Genomic DNA, 22415 nt, shown 5'->3' with positions numbered 1-22415 from the left:
AAATGGCATGGGTGGCAGTTGGGAGGGAACGGGGAGGGTGAAGGGAGGTGGTGGAGGCTCTGATTTCGGGCAGGAGCCCAGTGGAGTTTGGGGAGGCTTGGAGTAGAGAGAGCAGCGGAGACGCCTCTGAGCCCCTCCCCTTCCCCCAGTTCCTGATGGCCCCACCCAGTTGCGTGCACTGAACTTGACCGAGGGATTCGCCATGCTGCACTGGAAGCCCCCCCAGAATCCTGTGGACACCTATGACGTCCAGGTCACAGCCCCTGGGGGTGAGCAGGGCTGAGGCCTCTGGAAGGGACCTGTGCAGGATGGGGATTGCAGCCGGGAGGCTGGACTCTGGCTGGGGATGGAGGGGGCAGGCGTTGATGTCCCCCAACCTGCACTCCCAGCCCCGCCTCTGCAGGCCGCTGCCCCAGGCAGCGCGGTGGACTACCCCCTGCATGACCTCGTCCTCCACACCAACTACACCGCAACTGTGCGTGGTCTGCGGGGCCCCAACCTCACTTCCCCAGCCAGCATCACCTTCACCACAGGTAGGGTCTGTGGGGTGAGTGGGATGGGAGAGGGGAGGTAGAGGAAGCCAGGATGGGCCTCATCCCCATCTCCTCTTCCCACTTTCCCTCCTAGGGCTAGAGGCCCCTCGGGACTTGGAGGCCAAGGAAGTGACCCCCCGCACAGCCCTGCTCACTTGGACTGAGCCCCAAGTCCGGCCCACAGGCTACCTGCTGAGCTTCGACACCCCTGGTGGACAGACCCAGGTGCCCCACTGACCAACTCCCCTCCTTGGGTGATTCCAGGAGGTGCTGCCTGTGGCCCACCCAGAGGGTCTCCACCTCCTCTCCCTTGACCCACCCCCTCGTCTGTCCCACAGGAGATCCTGCTCCCGGCAGGGGTCACGTCTCACCAGCTGCTTGGCCTCTTTCCCTCCACCCCCTACAGTGCTCGGCTCCAGGCCATGTGGGGCGAGAGCCTCCTGCCGCCCGTGTCCACCTCTTTCACCACGGGTACCTGGACGCAGGGGCTGGCAGCCGGGGGCTGGGTGGGCAGCCAGGGCCTAAGGCTTGGAAAAGGACTGGCCCCTGCTCTCCTCTCCCCAGGTGGGCTGCGGATCCCCTTCCCCAGGGACTGTGGGGAGGAGATGCAGAACGGAGCCGCTGCCTCCAGGACCACCACCATCTTCCTCAACGGCAACCGCGAGCGGCCCCTGAACGTGTTTTGCGACATGGAGACCGATGGGGGCGGCTGGCTGGTGGGTGGCATTGGAGAGCCCAGGGGTCTGTGCAGGGCAGGAGCTGTTGCCCTGGGAGCCAGAGGCTGATGGTGCCCCCACCTGCTTTCCAGGTGTTCCAGCGCCGCATGGATGGACAGACAGACTTCTGGAGGGACTGGGAGGACTATGCCCATGGTTTTGGGAACATCTCTGGAGAATTCTGGCTGGGTCAGTGCCTCACAGGGATTGGGAAACTATGGAGGGGATGGGGGCCCTGTGGACACGAGGACCCTGATGAGAGCACGTCTCCCACCCCCAGGCAATGAGGCCCTGCACAGCCTGACACAGGCCGGTGACTACTCCATGCGTGTGGACCTGCGGGCTGGGGACGAGGCTGTATTTGCCCAGTACGACTCCTTCCGCGTAGACTCAGCTGCGGAGTACTACCGCCTCCACCTGGAGGGCTACCATGGCACCGCAGGTAGGCACAGGCCACGCGGTTGCGAGGGTGAGGCTGGGAGGGGAGGCCCTCATGGCTCCTTCCTCCACCCTGCCCAGGGGACTCCATGAGCTACCACAGCGGCAGTGTCTTCTCTGCCCGTGATCGGGACCCCAACAACTTGCTCATCTCCTGCGCTGTCTCCTACCGAGGGGCCTGGTGGTACAGGAACTGCCACTATGCCAACCTCAACGGGCTCTACGGGAGCACGGTGGACCATCAGGTGAGGCGCGGGAGGCAGCACAGAGCTGGGGGTGGCTGGGGCTCAGCCTGCCTAGATTTTAGCCCCGCAGTGTAACAGGCAAGGGACTGAGCACTGGGTAAAAGGGAACAATCATGTCAGTCACACAGAGGGAGCTGGAGCTGATTTATTGGCTGGAAAGGGCGAGCTCAGGATGAAGCTAGAGGGTCAGGAGGGGAGCTGTGTGGGGCGGTTGGCTGAACGGGAGGAGCAGATGGGACATCTGGCTTTGACACTCTCTTGACACCCCAGGGAGTAAGCTGGTACTACTGGAAGGGCTTTGAGTTCTCGGTGCCCTTCACGGAAATGAAGCTGAGACCAAGAAACTTTCGGTCCCCAGCGGGCGGAGGCTGAGCTGCTGCCCACCTCTCTCGCACCCCAGTATGACTGCCGAGCACTGAGGGGTTGCCCCAAGAGAAGAGCCAGGGGCCTTCACCACCTGGCCACTGGAGGAAGCCTTCTCCTTCTCTGCCAGCGACCTCACAGCACTATGTTTACAGGGGGGAGGGGAGGGGCTCATAGGGGAGCAATAAAGGAGAAACTGAGGCACCCGACTGGAATCGGTCCTGCCCCTTCACTGGCTGTGGGCCCCCATCCCCCTGGGCTGCAGCCGCACTTGGAAAGGCTGCATCTTGAGGATGACGCTGCAGTAGGGCAGGGGCTGCAGGGAGGGCAGGGCATCCCCGGGGGGCAGCAGCGTGAAGGCCTGCAGCAGTCGGGCCAGCACCACGAACAGCTCCAGGCGCGCCAGTGGCTCGCCCAGGCATACACGCGCCCCACAGCCGAAGGCCAGCGCTCTGGAGTTCTTGCCTGGCTCCAGGAAGCGATCTGCGGGCGGGTGGACAGGTGGGTGGGGAGGTGCTCGGCGGCTTTGGGGACCAGCCTCCGCCACCTTTGCACGGCAGGCCCCTGGCCCCCCACATACCAGGCCAGAACTCATGCGGCCTCTCCCAGACCGTCTCATCAAGGTGGGCGCCTTGGAGGTTGGGGATGATGACTGTGCCCTCGGGGATGTCGTAGCCAGAGATGCTGAAGGGGGCTGCAGTTAGAGGCTGGCCAGGACCTCGCAGGGCTCAGGCTTCCCTCACTCATCCCAACCCTTGGGAGTCACCTGCTGGGCCGTGTGGTGCGGTGGGGCAGGGCCAAGGGCACAACCGGCCGCAGGCGCAGCACCTCGGCAATGGTGGCATTGAGCAAGGGCAGCCGTGCGCGGTCCTTGTAGGGCACCTGGGAGCTGGAGGCACTGGGGCCCAGTTCGTGGTCTAGCTCCTCCTGCAGTCGCTGCTGAATCTAGGGAATGATCGGGTGGAGTCCTGCCCCAGCCAGCCCACAGCTGCCCAGGATCCAGCCACTCCCTCAGCCACCCAGTGAGCCTGAGTGCTGGTGAGGAGACAGCAGCCCCTCTGGGCAAGCACAGTGCTCAGAGCCGAGCGAGGGTGCCCACCACCCTGACTGGGCTGCTGGGAAGGAGCCTTATGCCTGTCCCCAGGGCGCACCTCAGGGTGGTGAAGCAAAAACACCACGGCCCAGGAGAGGGTGACTGCCGTGGTCTCAGTGCCACCAATGAGGAGGTCCACCGCAGCCATGTGCACGTGCCCTTCCAGGAGCTGTCCAGAGTCCTCTTCCACACTCGGCTGTGCCACTCCTTGGAGCATGTAGTCCATCATGCCCCTCCACCGGCCTGCCACCAGGCTCTCCTGCAGAGGGTGGGAGGAGCAGGCTGAGCGCCTAGCCTGGGGAGAGGGGCATGGAGTGACAGCAGGCCCAGAACTGGGGGATGCAGGCGAACCCCCCTTGTAATTATGCTATGGCCAGTAGCGTCCCTGGCTGTGGGCCGAGGGGAGCCCGTCCACACACAGCCCCCACCTTGTGCTGCCTCAGCTGCTTCTCCACGAAATGGTCCCTCTTCTCTATGGCCTTCTTCAGCCTCCGGAGGCCTGGATTGGGGAAGAACTGCGACAGGAAGCATCAGAGTGCAGCTGCAGGAAGAAGCCTCTCCCTCCACCCACCTCTCCCCAGGACCCAGGGTGTCTAGGCTCCACCTCCTCACCCTCAGAAAGGGAATCACGTCCACAATTTGGATGGACCAGTGGCTCCAGGTTTTTAACACTTCCTGGATACATTTGTAACAGGCAGGCATCAAGTTGTCCTCCTGCTAGAAAAGGAGGACGAGCTTTCAGTTCAGGACTAGGAGAGGCCCAGGGAGGGGCTGGGGGTGGGCCGGAGGGGCTGCGAGGCACCTTGATCTTGTCTCCAAAGGTGAGGTAACAGATGATGCTGCAGGTGAGGAGAGAGAATTCCTCCTCAATGGCCACAGGGGTGCCGGCCTGGGCTCTCATGCGCTGTGGAGAAGGAGCGTGAGCTCAGCAGGCCGGTGTACAGCGGGCAGGGCGGGGACTACTGCAAGAGGCGAGGCTGACCCGAGGGGTCTCAGGAGCCCAGCCTTACCTCACAGAAGTCCTGGGTCAGCTGCTCCACCACGGGCTCCATGGAGTCACGGAGGCCCAGCAGCAGGGCTGAGCGGGTGAGCTTCTTGTGGGCTTTCCAGAGCAGAGAGTAGTCTCCCAGGGACAGATCTGGGTAGTTCTTAGACACCAGCTTGTCTGCAGGAGGAGCAGGGGGCTGGAGGGTGGGAACTGACCAAGGTCAGCCAAGGGCCCGATCTTCTGCCTCCCCAACCCCTGCTTCTTCCCCCCAAGAAATGCCCCCACCAGGTGCAGGTGGCTCCCACTTGAGGCTTAGGTGGGAGGATCACCTGGGACCAGGAATTCAAGACCAGCCTGGGCAACATAGCAAGACCCCATCTCTTAAAAAAATTTTTTTGTAAGAAAGAAGAAATGCCCCCAGCCCTTACAGGTAAGTGGCTCAGGTCTGCCAGCAAAGTCTGCCCACTTTTTGACCATGGCTTCCTCAATGGTCCTCTTGGAGTTCAGCACCACCACATCTAGGGGAGAGCCAAAGCAGGGTCAGTGGAGAGAGAGGACCCCCTCCCCTCCTCTGCCATCCTCCTGTGGTGAGAGCCAGGGCAAGAATAGGTTCTCACCTTGCAGCCCAAGGTGGAGCCTATAGACGGGCCCGAATTTCTGAGTCAGGCCAAGCAGATAGATGGGGAGGTTGGGCTGCAGCAGGTGCAGAAAGCCCGGGGCAAGAGGCGGGAGGTGGAGGCTCCTGCGCTGCCACCAGTTCCACAGCAGGCGGGCACCTGCCAGCAGGGGCAGCAGCAGCAGCCCCAGGAACAGCATGGTGAGACGCCCGTTAGGGCCCTGAGACGCCACTTATAGCTCTTGAGCCCTGGCCATCCCTCCTGCTGTGTAGACTGTTTTGGGGCCTCCCTTGACCCCACCTTCAGGTCCCTTCCCACCATCCCGCCCACAGAGTGGCCCTTTTCTGGAGTGGCACCAGTCTCATTGGCCTTGGGATGTCATATTTCAAAATATTGATCATCCATCAAGAAGCAAAGAAGGAAAATGCAACCCTGACCTTTTTTCTGCAGCCAGAATCAGCCTTCTGGCTCCTCATCAATTGCGCAGGCATGGGTGTCCGCCCCCTCCTGGGCCCTCTCCCTCTGCCCACCGTGGGCCAGTTTACTGGCATGATGTTTTTCTTAGAGAGAAAGTGGCAGTCCCTGCGTAATATGCCTTCCTGGGTAGCCTGAAGAACAAAATGTGACTTGTGTGGGTTTTTTGTTAGTTTAAGTTATAGATGGAGTAATACAGATAAGGCCTGGTTCACCTGGGGCATTCCAGTATATGCGGGCATCCCAGTATGATTGTTATTAGTGCCTCCTTTCACTCACAGAAGTGCCCAGAAGACCAAGAAGGAGGTGGTCTCCCGTTGCAGAGTACTTAGCATGTACCAGACACTGTGGACAGCGTTTTGCCTGCACTAACTCAATTCACATCCATGCTCTGTATGCAACACGGGTATTGTCCACATGCTGTGGAGGGCAGGATTCGGGCTTGGAAATCTAGCTGCAGAAATATGTACCTTTAGCCACTAGGAGCACCCTTCTTTGATTGAAAGGAAAAGAGACCACCTTGAGCTGGTTTGAGATAAAAAGTAAGAATTGGAATATTTCACAGAACAGACTCAGGAACAGGAAAGCAGGGGAAGGGAAATCACTGTGGCCTTAGAAAGCCAAGGATGGGGAACAGAAAAAGCCCCGGAGACAGGCAGTTTCCTGGCTCTGTTCCTCTCTCCTCTTTCTTCTCTCCGCAGTCAAGTTTCTTGTTACCAGGTGCAGGCAGAACATGACTGCCCTCAGGATGAGAGTCCACAGGTTCTAGGTCCAGCCAGGGAGAGTGTGGATTCCCAGCACAACCAGCCATGCCCCCCTCAATTCTAAAGTCCCCAGGAAGGAGCTGGATAGCACAGGTGGATCAGGATCAGGGGTCCAGCCCTATTTGGGGCACTGAAGCCATAAGGGGTGGAGGTTCCATGGACCAAGTGACACTTAGAGACCACTTTTGTGGGTGAAGAGGCAATGTGGGGGTTTGGGAAGAGGCCATACCAAAGAGGAGTGGCAGGTCTTAGTGAGAGGGCAGGGCCATCCGGATGGCGTGTAAGAGATCAGAGGTAACCCAGGCCCATCCCTTCCCCCAGCTCCCCATTTCTGATTCTGTAGCCAGACCCAGGGACCAGTGGGGGTCTCTCCCACTTCAGAGCTTTGTCCAGGCTGTGCTGCTGCAGAGCCCTAGTCAAGATCCCGGCTCTGCCACCCACTAGATTGACAAGTTCACTGCCGCTGAATCCTGAATCCATTATCAGGACTGAGAGGGAGAAAACAGGATTGGGATTTCTGGGGTTGGGCAATGACAGCTACTGCCTTCTTCATGGTTTATCTCCCAGACCGGGCCATGTCTTGCCACAGCTGCAACTGAATCCCTGGCTCTGGAAAATGGGTTTATGCCACCACCATGCTGACCAGCTTTTGGGAGAAAGGTGTGATGGGCAACCATATAGGGCCATGTATGCAAGAGCCCCAGGAAACCTCTGCCACAGTGGGAAAGGTCCAAACTTCTCTAAGTTACATGGGATAAGAGCATACTCATTCGAAAGGAGCACACCTGGGAAAGCCGCCGTGCTTACTACTTGGCTCACTATCTCCCATCTCTTCCACCCCATCTCCAAATCCAAACTCCAATTGTGGTCTACATGCAATGTCCCCAGAGGTGCCCTTGTCCTGCCCCTGGCCTCCAGACCTTTGTATGTTCTCCTTCTGCTCTAGGCACCCTCATCTACCCCTACTGGTTGCCTGGCTCCTTCTCAGTCTTCAGAGCCCCCCTTGGAGGTCACCTGCTCCAGGAAGCCTTCCCTGCCCCTGCCTGGCAATGCCCCTGATTTGGTTAGATGCCTCACAGGACCACACTGCTCCCTGACATGACATCTTTCACAGAGTTTGGGTACTGCCTGTCTTCTGATCTGTCTCCCCCAGCAATAAGCCCTAGGGAGTGAGTAGCTGTGTCTCTGGAACCTGGCACAGGGCATGGCCAGGTTCTTGAAGTGTAAGTTTTGCAAATTTTTGTCGAACGATTGGATGGCAGGCTGCTGAACTGCTGAACTGTCATGACCTCCATGGAAACTGACCTCAGCAAACTTCTTTGGACAGATTTTGGAGTCATCTCTGAAGACCCCAGGTGTGCCACTAAATGGGGGAAAACTAGGCACAGGAGGTGGGGAAGTTAGACCCCAGGAGAACAGCAGCTTCCTCAGAGTATTAACAAACACACCAAAGTCAGACTTTTGGCTTGTTTGAAATCAGTAGCGGGAAAGGCACTATGGGACCTGGAGATTGCACAACTCTGGAAAAGTCACCTCATGCCACTGATAACAGAACCAAGCGTCAGCAGGCTTTCAACTGCCCGGAAGTCAGCTAAAATCCACAGACCTCAGAACTGCCAGCAGCACATGGACAGAGTGGGGGAGGTGTGGCTGGACAACAGCTCACGAGGCAGAAGAGCTGTGTCAGAGGTGTCGGCTGAGCACAAGCCCCATCTGAGGCCATGGTGACTGGCGAAAGCCGGGCAGTGGAGGGCCTTGGAAGCTGAGGGTGGCCATGGCGTGGGCTCTGGTCCTTGGGATGCGGGCTCTTGGGTCCCAGCTCTGCTCAGGGTGGTCCTGTGATACACTAAACTCCTAGTGGGCCATCCGGGAGGGTTCGGCAGAACTGTGCAGCCCAAGGGTCATTGGGGCTGAGAGAGTCTGAGGTTATGTCAACCCGGCCTGCCCCAGAAGTGGAATGGGCAGGGGCACTGCTCCCGGCCCTACAACACACACTGACACTTTGATGCCAAAGGCCTTTATTATGCCCCAGCCCCAGTCTGTGCTCAGGAAATGGGACACAGCAGTGCTTCCAGCTTCATGGTTCCCAGGCTCAGGTTCCTTCTGGGGGAGGTGGGAGGGCAGCCCTCACACCTGGCACCCCTGAGTGCTGTATTCCTGGATGAAGTTGTCGAGCTGGGTGCAGGCTGCCCGCTGGCGGGTGCTCCGGCACAGGCGTTCAGAGGGCATCTCCTCGATCCAGCTATTCGAGTCCAGCAGGTATTGGGGGCTGCAGGGGGCAAAGGGCCAGTCAGCAGGGCTCAGGAGGATGGCAGGTGGGAACGGAGAGCACAGGCATCTGGCTTATGAGGGGTAAGGCCTAGGTGGTGAGGCATGAGGAGAGCAAGAGACTGAGGGGACCAGATGACTCACTGTCCCTTGAGGTCATAGGTGGCTCCATCCAGACCCATGATCAAATATTCTTTCCCAGGTTCTAAACGAAGGCGGCAAGAGGCTCGAACCAGGAAATTGCGCATCTGATCAACAGTGGCCTTGACATCCTTGGCTGAGGGGATGAAGTGCACAAAAGTGGTCAGAGGGGAAGAGAAGGTGCAGGACGAGCACAGCCCAGGGCTCTGTGCAGATCCTCTCATTCCACCTCAGCCACCCCCATGGAGAGGTGCCACTGCCTTCTACTTATGGGCAAGCCCAGGGCTTCTGACAGGCCAAGGGGATTTTCGCACGTCCATATGGTCAGGTCCTCAGCCAGACCTCAGCCTTCCTGTCTCCCCCCAGCCCTGCCCGCCTCTCCAGTTCCCTTCATACTGAAGTGCAGGACTTGGGTGATCTTGGTCTCAAAGAGGCGGAAAGCAGCTCTGTTGTCTTCTCGGAGAACCTTAACCTGGAAGCCTAAGAGGGGGTTGGCAGAAGGGGGAAAGATGAGTTACCTTGAGGCTGAGAGGGCAGGAAGTTGGTGTCAGAGCAAAAAGGCTGCATGCGTGGCCTGTAAGAGGAGCAGGCTACACCCAGCGAGACCAACACAGTCGGTCCCCAAGGGAAGGTGAGGCCAGGGCCTCGTGGGAGACTGACCGTACTCTACACGGGGGTAGTAGCAGGCAAACTTCATCCTGTAGCCGTCCTCGTCCTGCAGGCCCCGCTCCAGGGCGCGACGCTGGCGAGGGCACTTCCCTGAAGTCAGGGGCCCCATCAGACAGTGCGGGGACCCCCCCGGCCATCTCCACCGCCCTGCCCCAGGCCCTCAGTCTCACCCTCAGCACACTGGCAGACTTCAGCAGAACACAAGGTGGCCAGGAGCCTGCTCTTACTTGGTGCCCCGTAAAACACAGAACATCTGCGCTCTGGAGAACAGAGAGGAGTTAGGGCCCAGGCCCCTCTGTTCTGCCTTCTCAGTCCCAGGGAGCCCCAGGACTCTCTGACCCGTCACTGCCCCAGTGCCCGCTGTCCCATAGGAGGGCGCCTATGCCAAAGCTCCCTTGAATTCCAGGGTGTCCCACCGTGCTCACCGGGGTTGTAGTAGTCATACAGGGCTGCGCTGGCCGGCTGCACCAGCCCCACGGGCACTTCCTGCACAGCTTCAAAGCCCACGCACTCCCGGGAGGTGGGGACCTGGCCCAGCGTGGGGAGGAGAGATGAGGGACCCGCTCCCGGGCCCTGCAGCCCCCTGTGATGTACAGCCTTGGCCTGCTTTTGGTTCCTGTTGGCCTTCTCTCCAGTGTCCTTCACATTCTGTTACCTTCTATTCAGAGAACTCTCAAAGCTGCTCCACAAGGTCTCTGGTGACTTCACTTCCCAGAGGGTGACCTTGGCCCATTCTTCACTGCCCCAGGCCCTCAGCATAGTCTTGCATCAGGGACATGTTCCCTGTGAAACTGTCCCTAAGCTAAGGGTTCGCTTCTGGACCAGCCTTGGTTCTGACCCGGTCATTTCTTACATTCCCCGTTTCTGCCTTCTTTCCCCAGTGCTCCCCTGTGGGGGTCTCAAGCACTCTCTGGCTTCTAGTCCAGGCTGATGATTCCCAAACTTAACTTGCAACTCCATCCTTGCATTAGAATTTTGGCAGGACCTGTAAGTTCTCCAAGGCACTCTGCCTGCCCCTAAACCCACTCGCCCTCCTGACAGCCTCATCTTTGTCATGGATACAACTGGGTCCTCCTTTATTTGCCATAACCTAACTGCAGGTTCTGTCATCCTGCGTGATCCCACCACTCAGGTCCCAGGGCTGACCCCTCCTCATGCCTACGCGGGCCCAGTCCACACAGTGCTGTGCCAGTGTCCCTCCTGAGCTAGGCTGCTGCACCGTCAGCTCCCTGCCCAGGAATCTTCCTGGCTCTGCATTTTCCATTGTGTTCAACCCAGATGTGTCAGCCAGGCTTCCCCAGCTGATGGGGCTGGACCTCCTGCACACACTGGGCAGGGGTCTTCTTGACCTACAAACAGCTGGCTAATGACAGCCACCACGACTTTCTCACATTTTCTCCCAGAGGTTACAGTAAATTTTCAAAAAAACTTTTGAAGACTAGGCATGGTGGCTCAGGCCTGTAAACCTAGTATTTTGAAAGGCCTAGGCCAGAGGAATCACTTGAAGCCAAGAGTTCAAGACCAGCCTGGGCAACAGAGCGAGAGTTACCCTGTCTTTACTAAATAAAAAAAAAAAAAAAAAAAAAAAAAAAAAATTTTCAGGCCCATAAGAGGGTTGATAACTGTTTTAGCAAAATTAGGCCATAAAAAGACAAATATAACTATCATCTCTGGCCACTATCACCTTATAAAAGAAAATATACTTTAATATTAAAAAAATTAGGAAGTTCAACAAAAAAAAACAAAGTCAGCCCCTCAAGTTGAATAAAGCCAGCTTTACAAAAGGCCCCATCTCAAGCCCTGAGGGGCCCCTACTGACTGGCACTGGTCCCTGACACCTGCAGGTCTCCCCTTACTCTGCTGTGGCTCATGGGCTCACATTCTCATCCTTCTCCCTGCTGACATCACAAGGTCGCTGACACAGCGTCTCCCAAGAAACCTCCCAACGCACACTCAGTAAACCAGGTGCCACCAACTGACTCCCTTCCTGTGTCACCTCTCCCACTCACCGAGTCGAAATACAGCAGGACGTGGGGCCCCTCGGTCTCAAAGTGACTCACATAACGGTCAGAGAGGGAGGTCAGCTGTGCAGAAGGGGAGACGGTCACAGGTCACAGGCCCTGCACATGACAGGGCCCAGCACCTGGGGCAGAGGGGGTGGCTCTGGACGCTGACCACACCTTCTCCAGGTCAGCACGCAGGGCGTGGAATCCACTCAGGAGGGTGACGTCTGCGATGGCCATGCCAGACAGCCCCATGTTGCCGTTCCGCCTGTGGAGAGATGTGACCTGTCGTCCAGGTTCCGCCTGTGCGGGCTCCAGATGCCCAGCTCCGACCTGGGTCCTGCCTTCCCTCCCCTAGCCCAGGGCAGCTCCCAGCACCCACCAGATGCACACAGTGTAGTGCACCCTGGACTCCTGCTCCTCCACCACCTTGGGTGCCTCCCTCCTGCGGCGGTTCCTCCGACCCTCAAACAGCTGCAGGGGCATCACGGGCTGCAAATGGACATCTGGGTCGTCCCTGGCTGGAAACTCATCATACACATAGTCCTCATAGTCCTCGTTTGCTTCCACTGCAAGGGAAGCATGGTGAGGAGAGCTGGGATGGCCACCTGGCTCCCTGCACCAGCCCCTGCTGGGCTCAAGGCCTCCCAACCCCAACACTCACTCGTGTACTCAACATGGCCTTTGACTGTCACTTCTATCTGCAGGTCCTGGCAGGTTGTATTCTTCATGTCCATGACATTGTATACACGAAGGACCTGGCTCAGCAAGGGGCAGGGAGAGGACGCAGGACATGTGAGGCCACAGACCTCTCTGGTGCCATACCTAAGGGCATCTTCCCGGGCTATGGTATTTGAGACCTTCAGTGCCTTCTCATCCCCATCACTGCACAGTCCACACACAAGTGGCACCTGATGTACCACAGGCAGTGGGTGAGACAGAGAGGTAAAGAAGCAGGGGCCTGCCCCCAGAGGCCAGCACTCTAGGCTGTGCTCAGAAGAGGCTGGACTGAAAAGCTCAGGACAGGCTCTGACCAAGGCTTGAAGGAGGAGAAAGAACTTGTCCTGTGGGCCAGGAAGCAGGGAAGGACACAAAAGGCAAGGAGCTCTGTGCAGACAAGGAGATCTGTCTGGCCAGAGAGGTGGGCAGAGGCCCAGCCCAGCCATGGCAGCTGCCCCAAGGCTGATCTGACTGGAGCTTTTGGAGGGTCAGTCTCATTGCCGTGTGGACACGGGATCAGACAGGGGAGATAGGAGGTAGGGAGACGTTCCAGGTAGGGAGAAGGCCGTCTTAGCACAGAATCTAGGATGCAAGCACCAACGGCTGCAGGCAGCCGGGGAGCAGAGGAGTCACTGGGGCCAAAAGGACAGGCTTGGTAGAGGGGCCGCTGACATGGCCTCTGGAGTAGTGGCCGGGCTCCTGGCTGGGAGCTCCCATCAGCCAGACAAGAGACACAGGATGCAGGACTTTGGGACATGCCCTGTCTGAGGTGCTGTGGGAGTAGGACAAGTGGGGCCCATGGCTCTGGGAAGAGGCCTGGGCTGATGAGCAGGATTCAGAGCCATCAGCACAGAGGCAGGTAAAGGAAATAGATACCCAGAGATGAGGAGAGCAAGCAGGGGAAAAACACCAGGATGGAAGCACAGGACACCAGCCCTGAGGTGTCTGCCTCCATCCCCAGACCACAAGCCTCTGCCCACAGGCCTCTCACTCCACACCTGTCTCCCTGGCCAGTGTCTGGCCCCGCCCCTTCCTTGGCCCTCACCTTCAAGGTTCCTTTGCTGTTTCCTCCCACCTTCACATTGATCTTGCTGCCCAAGGAAAACTTTCAGCAACAGAAAAGGGAAGGTGGTGTTAGAAGGACACAAGCAAATCTATTTTTGTGGCTCTGATAACTTATCTCCTTCCTCAAAACAGTCCCACCTCCCCTCCCCACCTCACATTTCCACAAAGTTTACACCTTCACACGCATTATCTCACTCAGCCTTCTAACAACCCTGTAGGGTTGACTCTGCATATGTTACTCTATAAGTGAGAAAACTGAAGCTGAGAGCTCCGGATCACACAGCCAGGAAGGCAGTCGTCCCCCAAGGACCCCAGGAAGAAGTGCTACATGCATTCCACGGGTGGGAGGGTGGGGACGGCTTCAGCCCTGACCACGTAGGCCCAGGTGTAATGGCAACCCAGGCAAGAAAGGGGTTCACCTGTAGCTCCTCCTCCAGGCCATGATTCTGGTGGTTGTTCAGCTGCAGCATATGGGACTTGAACCCATTCCGGCCTGTGGAGCTGAGAGTCACATTGAGTTCCCTCTCCTCAGTGGTGTGGGAAGAGATCCAGTAGGCAGACAGGGCATCCAGGGCAATCACCGTGTCCTGGGGAGGTTGGGCCCAGACTCAAGCACTTGGTCTCAGGACTGTCGCCCCACCCCCTAGAGCCCAGGGCGGCCCCTACTTGGGTACTGCGGAATCCGCCTTGGAAGCTGCCCTGACGGGTGAGCCAGGCTGCAGCCTGGTCTGCCATCTCTGCCTTGCCCTCATGAAGCAGGAGGTGCAACAGGGCATAGGCTGTGGTCTCAATCCACAGGGCCGGCGCCTGGGGCACGGGGTCTGCTGGGTTGCGAGGAGCCGGGGTGGGTGACACAGCATTGTTCTGAGAACCAGTGACTGAGCCCCAGTACAGGTTATCTGGAAGTGAAGGGAGACCACGAGTAAACAGGAGGGCAGGGAGAAGATCCCAGTCCCCTGGCCCTCAGCCACTCCCTGCTGGCTCTCCTGATTCTCTCCCACCCACCCCTATTTACACCTTCATTCCTCCTCTGAGTCTTCATCCAGCCTCTCCTCTAGGCACAGTCCAGGATCCTAAGGCTCCCTGGGCCTCAGGCTCACTGTCAGGAGCCCCTCATCCCTCACCTCCAGACTCCTGGGCCATGGCCATGAGGTTGTTGTGGGCAACACCCCGCAGGTCCCCAGGGGCCTTGGTCAGTGTCAAGGCATATGCCGTGATGGCGGCTGCATGGGCACCCAGGAGCCCAGCAGTTGCTTTCTCCCCCAAAAACGAGTTTGCTTTTGAGATGGAGGCTTCCTGGAAGAAAACGGGAGGAAGGTCTGGGGGCTGGACCCCTGGGTTCCTGAGGAAAAAGGGGGTGAACTGAGGGCCAGTGGAGGGCAGAAACACCACTGTCCTTACCACGCTCTGCTTCAACTGCTCTGGACCCTCGTCCTGGAAGATGGCCAGCCCATGATGAAGGGCGATGGTCACAAAGGCTGTGAGTGCCACAGTCTCATCATTGCCCACCAAACCCCCCTAGTGAGGGGAGAAAAGAAGATGTCAAACAGGAGGAGGAAGGGGCAAAGAGTCTGACTGGTGCTCCTCAGCCTGGCACCTGCATGCCCCCACCTGCATGCCCCTGTGTAACACTGGACAGGGGTCCTGGAACGAGCCGTCCGCCTGCTGCTGGGACAGCAGCCACTTAGCTGTCTCCTCCAGATTCTCTGGTGAGCCTCCTACCTGCTCCTGGGCCAAACTCAGGACCTTCAGCACAAAGGCTGTGAGCCTGGAGGGGAGCAAAGGAGAGTTGGGGATAAGGACTTGCTTATCCTTATGCCCATGCCCCCAGGTGCCTGGTTATTCACCCTCCCATTGTACCAGCTCTGTCCCGCCCCTGCCCCGGCCCTGACCCCCTCAGAGCCCTGGAACCCCTCTCCAAACCTCACCAGGTGCTGCTGTCCCGTGTTAACCAAGCCCCATAGGAACCATCTGTCTTTCGAAACTGCTGGATCCGCATGTAGCCTTGGAGAGGAGAGGTGGTCGCTCAGGTGACATTCACCCTTCTGCTGTTTGAGCCCAAGGCCATGCCCCCCATCCCCATCTTTCCCTCTGTAATTTCCTGGGCTGCCCATCTTCTAGTAACTGTCCTTTCCTGGCCCCCTCCTACACGCCCCTGCACCCAGAACCTTTCTGGATCAGATCCACAGCGTGGTCCTTGGTCTCGGGGGGCAGTGAGCTCCACTGCTCTGTCTTGTCCAGGTAGCGGGAAGCAGCCAGTGTCGGAGCCAAGTAGATCATGGTTTGCTCCGCGCAGCCTTTGGGAAGCCTCAAGAGGGAGGCCACACCTCCTGGTGACAGGGCCCCCTCAGAGCCCAAAGTGTCCAATGGATCTGAGGCTACATAGAAAGGAGAGGGTGGAGGTCTGAGGACCCTGTGTCAGAGACTCACGGGGAGTGGGACCAAGCAGGGATCCACAGGTCCACGTGAATCTGAAGGTGGCCACTGGGAAGGGGCCAAAGGGCACTCCCACCTGTAACCCTGACGTAGCTGTTAAAGTCCCCATCAGGGATCATATTGGGATCAGAGTTGCCAGGAATTTCCAAGGTCCGGCCTCGGTGATCTGGGAAAATGGGGGAAGTTGGCAGCTTGTCCTGCTGTCCACATCCCCACTACCTGTACTCCCTTAGGAAACTGATGGCTGGAAGTAGAGGGTCACTCACCCAGCGGGTTGAGTTCATACACCAGCTCCTCTGTTTGGATGGCCCCTTCCTTCTGTCTCGGGGGAAACATGGTTGTGAGGTCACACAGGACCACAGCCTGCCCTGCCAGCACAGACTCCCCCAGGACTTTGAGTTTCAACCCAGAGACAGGGTTGGATCAGAATTGTGGAAAATGTGAAGAGACTGAGGCTTTGCTTTGGGTGTTGGGCCCCTGACCTGGCCAGCAGAGAGAGTGCTGAGGGTAGTGCATAAAGCTGGGGGCCCGGGGACTTGTATTCAGGGGTGCTCCATTCACCTCAATCTGCAGAACTTTAGACACTGCATCTCCCACAGGGAATTCAACGGACCCTCGAGCCACCACCTTCAAGGATACAGCAGCAGCTGCCGTGGGCACCACAGAGAAGGCAACAGGCCGGGCAGAGCCCGCAGGCACCAGTACCTGCTGGGCCAGCCCTCCGCCCCCAGCCAGACACAGCCCCTCCACTGGGGACACATGGACGCTCACCTGAGGGCAGGAAAACAAGGATGGCCAGAGTCCTGGCCTGGTTAGGCCCCCCACCCTTCACTGGGCCCTGGCTCCCCAAACCCCTGTATTCCCAGGTTCCCACGGGGCCTCACGGTCAGGTTTTTATTCAGGTAGTTGTAGAGGACAGGCCGCAGCTCGAGCTGCTCAAAGCGGCGGACAGACACGGGCAGGCGGAGGTGCATGTGGAACTCGAGGAACACCCGGACTTGGACTGGTGTGGCCACACATAGGCCTGAGGGAAGGGAAGTGGGGGCGGAGGGGCAGAGATCAGAGGGGGCCTCAAAGCTTCAGGGCCATAGGAGGGAGGGGTGGGGGTGACCCAGCTCTGTCTCAGCCTGCCTCTGCCCTGTGGCCCATGCCAGCTGCATGGTGGCACAGACCTCCCTAGATCACTGGACCCCCTTCCTACATTAAAAGCAAAGGAAGCGGGGAGCTGGAGTCAAGGGAAATATAAGTGGGGTCACCTGAAGCCCAGAGACAGCGACCTCACCTTTGGTTTTGGACAGGCTCAGGCCATGGATCTCCCACGTGGTCAGAGAGTCAGGGAGCAACAGTGTCAATCTGTGTAGGGAAGGGTGGAGAAGCCCCGTCACACCCTGGGCTGGCCCCCAGACACAGCCCAGAGACAAGCTGGGCCAGCAAACTCTCTCACGTTTGGAAGTGGTCCACTGCTTCCACTCTCCAGAGCCAGTTCTCCGGGAAGAAGCTGCGCACGGGAATGTCATCCTCATCAATCAGGTCTTCCTCCTGCAGGAGCTCCAGGGCTGGAAGACCACAGTGGACAGGAGTGAGGAGGTGGCTGTTCTGCCCTTGTGAGCACTGCCGCCTGTGCCCTAGCCCCATGCAGCCTCTCACCTCGTTCGAGGCCCACCTGGCCCCGGATCCTGCTCTTCTTGCGCAGGTTCTCAGCAAATTGGCAGCAGGACAGGAAGGGCTCCCGGCAGTCCAGCTGCCGCACACGGGCTGCCCGCTGCTCACAAGAACGTATCATGGGCAGCCGTGTCAGCCCATCCTCGCAGCAGCGCTTGGCTGTTGGGGAAGCATACTGACCCACTGCGGGCCAGGTGGGAGTGAGCATGAGACGACAAAAAGAAGATATACCTTAGCCCCGCAACCCCTTGAGACCAGCAACATAAGAGACCGTTGGAAAGAGCTGCCCATCCTTCCACCTATATTCCCAGAATTCGGATCTCTGTCCCCAAATACCACACATTGGTTCAGCAAGGAGCCAAGGGGCAGAGAGGCAGACCCCCAGCCCTGATCCCACGTGGAAAGCCTAAGCTGCCGCCTAGGGACCCACAACTCACATTTCTCACTAATTGCCTTTTGGAAGTTCACGTTTCTCTTTTTCCGGGTTGTCTTCTCCTTGGGACAGCTCAGTCCTGGTAGAGAGCAAGGCTTCAGTCCAGCCATCAGGCACTGGGCCTCCTCTCCTCCTCCCCTTCCCCTGCCCGGCCCTTCTCACCCCGACTCTTCCTATCTGGCCTCCTCAGGCCCTTCCTCCTTCCTTACCTTCCCGCCACCCACTCCCCTTCCTTCTCTGTTCTCACTCTTTCTGGATGAGGTCAATCGATCTCCATCAGAAAAGGCCAGGCCTGCTGCCTGGAACACCTGAACAGCACTGTCCCCACCCCCAGGACCACAGCCGAGGTCATAGCTGTTCATAACTTCAAAGACCTGGGAAGAAGAAGCAGGAATGCTAGAGTCAAGCGTGGCTGAGGGGCAGGACCAAGCACTCCCACAGGTGAGAGGGCAGCGCGTGGGCGGATAGGAAAGGGTACAGAGCAAGGAGACAGACACGCAGGGCCAAGTGGGGAAGAGGCTGTGGGGAGCCTCAGTGGGATCCAGGGGCTGCACCCAGGGCTCAGGGCAGCAGGGATGAGCTGTGGAGGGGTGGGAGGCTGGGAAGAGGGTGTGGACAAACCTTGCCCATGTTGAGGGGCTTGTGGGTCTTGCTGCCCACAGCGTACAGAGCTGTGTCCAAGGCCCCCAGCGCCACCAGGGCTGGGGAGTCAGTTTGTAAGCGGAGCTTCATGGACTCCCCATTCCGGTACTCCTTGGCACCATCCACGCTGAGCTCCAGCTGGCAGAGGCGGGAGGCGGGGGTGGTCAGAGTGGGACAGCTTCCTTCAGTCCCGGCATCCTCACTGCCCCCCGGGTACTTAACCCCTCAGCACACGTGCCATCTCTCCTGACCCCAGTCACCTTGCCCTCGCAGGCCCCAGCCTGGATGTCCACTCGCAGGGAGTTGGCCACTGGGTGGTCTCCATGGTAGTAGAAGGCCACAAAGTAGAAGGAGGGTGCCAGGTGATGGTCCACAAACACGGAGACTGAGGTCAGGTCACTCCTGCGCTCTTGCTTCATTAACACGATCTGCCCCCGGGCTAGGATCTGGGCAAGAAGGGGAGGGATGAGAGTGACTGCCTCTTCATGGGACAGCCCCAGCCTTGAACCCCCAGCCCCACCCAGAGGGCTCTTCCTTGCACCCCAGCCCTCTTTGACTCCCTGGCTCATGCACACCATGTAGTAGTAATGAGAGAAGGTGGCCCCACTGCCCACAGCTCGAAGGTTCAGGTTCAGATTTTCCCCAATACGAGGAGGTCGAGGATCCGGCCGCTCAATAGACAGAAACCCAGGGCCTCCTGAAGGTGGGGCTGCCACAGTGAGCCTGGCTATGGCTGGATAGGGGGAGCCTGCAGATACCTGGAGAGGGAGGCAGGTACAAGTAGGGTAGTAGCTCAGAGCCAGGTACCCCACCCTCCCCCCCAAGTCAGGCCATGGATCCTCAGGACCCCAGGTCACCCTCGTCCCCTTCCCCCACCATCTCCTAGGAGTCCAAGGAGTCCTACCGAGAGCTGCAGTGCTGAGACAGCTTGAGGGATAATGATGGGAATGTTGACTTGGCCACTCCCATCTGTGTTTTGTTGGATGTCCTGGATTTTAGAACCAGACCCAGAAGACACCGTGGCAGAAACTTTGACAGGAATGCCAGAAGCTGGGGAGCCTGACATCTCACGGACCAAGGCCTAGGCAAGTAAAGGAGGGCAGGTGAAAGACAGTGGTCAGACCCTGAGCCCTCCTGACTACCACACCCTCCCCGATTTGTCCTTCCCCTCTGGAAGAAACCTGCAGCAGGAAAGGGGCCCCAGGCACGAGGTGTCGCTTGGTCTTGCTAAGATCCAAAGAGAGGGGGGATGACACAAAACGCCAGGATGTGAGCTCTGCCTCTTCCATCTCCCCACCTGCAACATAAAGGACAGAGAGAGGCGGAGGACAGAGCCCAAGAAGAGAGAGACAGTGGGAGTGGCTTGACCGTTTCCCTCCCACAAGACAGTGAGCTCCCAGGGCACAGGCCACGGTATTCCTGTCTCTGCAATCTGAGGCCCAGCACAGGACAGTGAACAATGCATGTGCACTGGAGGAGTGAACGAATGAGCAGAATGAGCAAACAAATAGACTGAGCCAGGGAAAAGGGCCGAATCACAGAGACAGAGTTGGAGAGAGGACCAGGGTTCCTGGGTGTTTCATGGTTTTGAGTCTGAGATGAGGTGGGAGAAGTGGGGTAGTGTTGGTGCTGGAGGACAGAGGGTCAGCTCAGAGGTCAGAGGCCTGGGTCTGGGGTTACAATAAGGGAAAGTCACCCACCTGGAGACTCAATGATGGCTGCGGCAACGTAGAGACGCAGCCCCTGGAGGTCAGAAATGCTCATATTTAGCTTCTTCAGGGCATCCTGGAACTCTGCCTTTGAGAGGGAAATGTGGATCTGTCCATTCACCAGCTGGGGCACAGAAAGAAACAGAACATAGGGTGAGACTAAGTCTCCCACCTCACCTGCCTTGCTCCTTCCCCTACCCAGCCCCTATCCTCCTTCCTACCTTGGTCTGACTCTCCAGCCCCCGAAGGAAAGTCTTCTTACCATCCTCATCCAGGAGCCCAAAGCGCACATATGCCACGCCCTGCACTGGCTTCCCATAGATGTACCTGTCATGGTAGGAAGAAGAGGGTGGGCCAAGGGCTGGGGGGAATGATGGCCTGAGGGCAGGGAAGCAGGTGCCTATTCATACTGAGTAGGGAGCAGGACCCTGCGCTGGTGGGCAGAGGTGGGGAGGGAGGTGTTACCTGGCCTGGATGTCTAGCTGGATTTCATCAAGATGGTCTGGCACTGTCAGGATGTAGGGCTTTCCAGGGGTGATCTTCACCTCAAAGTTGGGAAGGACTGACCCAGGGTGAAGGAGTAGGCAGGTCAGACTCCAGTTCAAAGACTCTCCTCCACTCAGGGCTATGGCACCCATATCTCCCTGCCCTGAGCTTCTCCCACTACCTTTCCTTCCACCCTTATTTCCTTCAGGAAAGCAGCTGCCTGTCCCTCAAGTTTCCAGCTCTCACCATATTTCTTCACCTCAAACTGGGTGCTGCTGTTGGATTCCAGGCTATCTGAGAATCGGGCTGAGATCTTCCAGGTCCCTGGCCTGAGAATGGACAAGAAAGGGACTCAGCCACCTGTGCAGTGGGGCATGGAGAGCCAGTGGTCTGCTTCCCTGGGAAGAGGACTGTGGGGGTTAACCAGAGGCTCAGGAGGCTGAGGGCCAGGGCATCTCGGGATGTGCCTCTGCTGGGAGGCGGAGAGCCTAACAGGAATTGAGGTGGTATAGCTTGGGGACAGCCCCCAGATTGGGAGAGCTCACTGTGAGATGTCGGGGATCACAAAGTCATCCTGGAAGATGGATGACGGTAAGTACACCTCCTTCTTCCGCACGCGGAGGCCGTGAGAGTTCTGCAAGGGGAGAAGTGGTCACAGGCGGGAGGTCACAGCAGTGGCCAGGGGCAGAAGGCCAGAGGTCAGGGACTCACCTCCACTGTGACTGTGATGGCATCAGTGCTCGGGCGCATCTTTTGATCCAGAGCAAAGACCCGGTACCGAACTGGGAGTGGAGGACGAGAGAGGTGAGCAGGGTTCCATGTGCAAGGGGAGGGTGGATCCAACTCCACGGAGGGAGCAGGGGACAAATATTTCCTAAGCAGCCCTACATGTGGTACCTTCTTTCATGTTATCTCACTTAGGGAGCACCAAACACATCCTGAGAGAGCTTGGAGGGGGTTAAAGTTTGAGGCCCTGGAGCTGAGACTCACCCCGCTGGCCAGGGTTGTAAATGGGCTGGTCTGTCTGCAAAAAGAGGTGCCCCCGTCGAAAAGAGAACAGCAGGTTGACACCCTGGGTGTTTGTCTGTTTGGACAGGGAGTCCTTTAGCCATGACGACTGGGCCACCAGCTGGACCTCAGGGCCTCTGAGGAGTTGATGGAGGCCACAGCTCTTCACGTCTTTCCTGGGCACCTGTCAGGAGAGGGAGAGGGAGTGGGTCACAGAGCGAGAAAGAGCTGGCAGAAAAGGACAGAGACCAAGGGAGAAACATGGAAGGAGAATGCCAGGGTGGGAAGACAGGAGGGGAGGAAGCCAGTGGGAAGATGAAGACACTTACAAGACAGAGGGGAACCAGACGGGAGGCCCCCAGAAGCAGCAGGAGGGTGTGGGGTTCAGTTACCTGGATACTGAGGAGTGCGACTTTTTTTTCTGAGGTAAGGGTGAAGTCCACTTTTGGGGAGCAGGGGGCATTATTACGAGATGGGTTTCTCAGAAACACTGATCCTGTCACTACCTGTCCTTGGGGCACATCCTGGAGCTGCACCCCCACCGATAGGGGGACTCCCAGATGAACCACAGAAGGAGAGAACAGAAGCAACCTGGGGAGAACAGGCAGGATCAGCAGTCAGACTTCACTCTAACCCCTCCACCCCTGCTCTCCCTTACTGCTGAATTGGGTCCCGTTGCTGCCCTGTCCAGTCCAAGCAACCAGCATCCCGCCTTCAGGACCTGGGCTTCTGAAGAGATAAGGTGAAGAAGCTGGATGCCCAGATCAGCCCCCAGAGGAGCCTCATGGCTGGAGGATCCAAGAGGGGTTAGATTCGTCTGTCTGTCTGCTACCTTCTGGCCAAGCTAGGGCTTGGGACAGAGTTAACTCTGGACCTTGCTCCTCCCCTAGCCCAGCTAAGCTGGGAAACCACGTGACAGCCGAGAAATGCAACTGGCTTCAG

At 58.2% G+C, this 22415-nt stretch overlaps 3 protein-coding genes across 9 annotated transcripts in view; 1 reads left to right on the top strand and 2 right to left on the bottom strand.

Annotated features, from left to right (window-relative positions):
* The window catches only part of TNXB (tenascin XB), a 53427-nt gene extending 50923 nt beyond the window's left edge, over positions 1-2504 (top strand). For all 4 annotated transcript variants that reach the window (XM_032269034.1, XM_032269032.1, XM_032269031.1 and 1 more), the window contains 9 exons: positions 150-269; positions 390-533; positions 628-758; positions 872-1004; positions 1098-1249; positions 1342-1438; positions 1530-1691; positions 1769-1932; positions 2203-2504. In XM_032269034.1, the coding sequence (XP_032124925.1) occupies positions 150-269; positions 390-533; positions 628-758; positions 872-1004; positions 1098-1249; positions 1342-1438; positions 1530-1691; positions 1769-1932; positions 2203-2304 (1205 nt within the window). In that variant the 3' untranslated portion in view covers positions 2305-2504. The remainder of the gene's footprint in view (positions 1-149; positions 270-389; positions 534-627; positions 759-871; positions 1005-1097; positions 1250-1341; positions 1439-1529; positions 1692-1768; positions 1933-2202) is intronic.
* Positions 2060-5453, bottom strand: LOC116543478 (steroid 21-hydroxylase). Of its 3 annotated transcripts, none has more exons than XM_032269050.1 (10): positions 4994-5453; positions 4805-4894; positions 4399-4572; positions 4191-4292; positions 4001-4102; positions 3817-3903; positions 3447-3647; positions 3062-3240; positions 2876-2979; positions 2060-2778 (listed from the first exon to the last, which is right to left on the bottom strand). In XM_032269050.1, the coding sequence occupies exons 3-10, from the start codon at positions 4438-4440 to the stop codon at positions 2525-2527; spliced, it is 1071 nt and encodes a 356-aa protein (XP_032124941.1). In that variant the 5' UTR covers positions 4441-4572; positions 4805-4894; positions 4994-5453; the 3' UTR covers positions 2060-2524. The 3 variants fall into 3 exon arrangements, with proteins under 3 accessions (XP_032124941.1, XP_032124939.1, XP_032124940.1); XM_032269048.1 differs by having other exon boundaries at positions 3447-3683; positions 4399-4553; XM_032269049.1 differs by having other exon boundaries at positions 4399-4553.
* A 2779-nt stretch (positions 5454-8232) lies between these two features.
* Positions 8233-22338, bottom strand: LOC116543472 (complement C4-A). 2 transcript variants are annotated; one of them, XM_032269035.1, is made up of 41 exons: positions 22195-22338; positions 21866-22064; positions 21456-21657; positions 21177-21247; positions 21011-21099; positions 20712-20794; positions 20445-20541; positions 20201-20306; positions 19971-20103; positions 19452-19567; positions 19175-19351; positions 18846-19028; positions 18531-18716; positions 18250-18408; positions 17876-18002; positions 17633-17707; positions 17181-17378; positions 16978-17089; positions 16816-16886; positions 16418-16557; positions 16095-16304; positions 15800-15851; positions 15610-15699; positions 15266-15475; positions 15026-15101; positions 14709-14865; positions 14499-14615; positions 14222-14393; positions 13764-13996; positions 13517-13684; positions 13078-13137; positions 11977-12070; positions 11695-11881; positions 11490-11580; positions 11319-11393; positions 9735-9837; positions 9480-9569; positions 9301-9399; positions 9037-9120; positions 8644-8776; positions 8233-8500 (listed from the first exon to the last, which is right to left on the bottom strand). In XM_032269035.1, exons 1-41 carry the CDS (start codon positions 22257-22259, stop codon positions 8359-8361), a joined length of 5232 nt encoding a protein of 1743 aa, XP_032124926.1. In that variant the 5' UTR covers positions 22260-22338; the 3' UTR covers positions 8233-8358. The 2 variants fall into 2 exon arrangements, with proteins under 2 accessions (XP_032124926.1, XP_032124927.1); XM_032269036.1 differs by lacking the exon at positions 9301-9399.
* Between the last annotated feature and the right edge of the window lie 77 nt (positions 22339-22415).

The sequence above is a fragment of the Sapajus apella genome, unplaced genomic scaffold, assembly GCF_009761245.1.
Source record: "Sapajus apella isolate SASKATOON/1434 unplaced genomic scaffold, GSC_monkey_1.0 scaffold188, whole genome shotgun sequence".
In the NCBI taxonomy this organism is placed as follows: domain Eukaryota; kingdom Metazoa; phylum Chordata; class Mammalia; order Primates; family Cebidae; genus Sapajus; species Sapajus apella.
The sequence above is the reverse complement of the archived record's forward strand: the minus strand, read 5'-3'. Positions and strand labels throughout refer to the sequence as shown.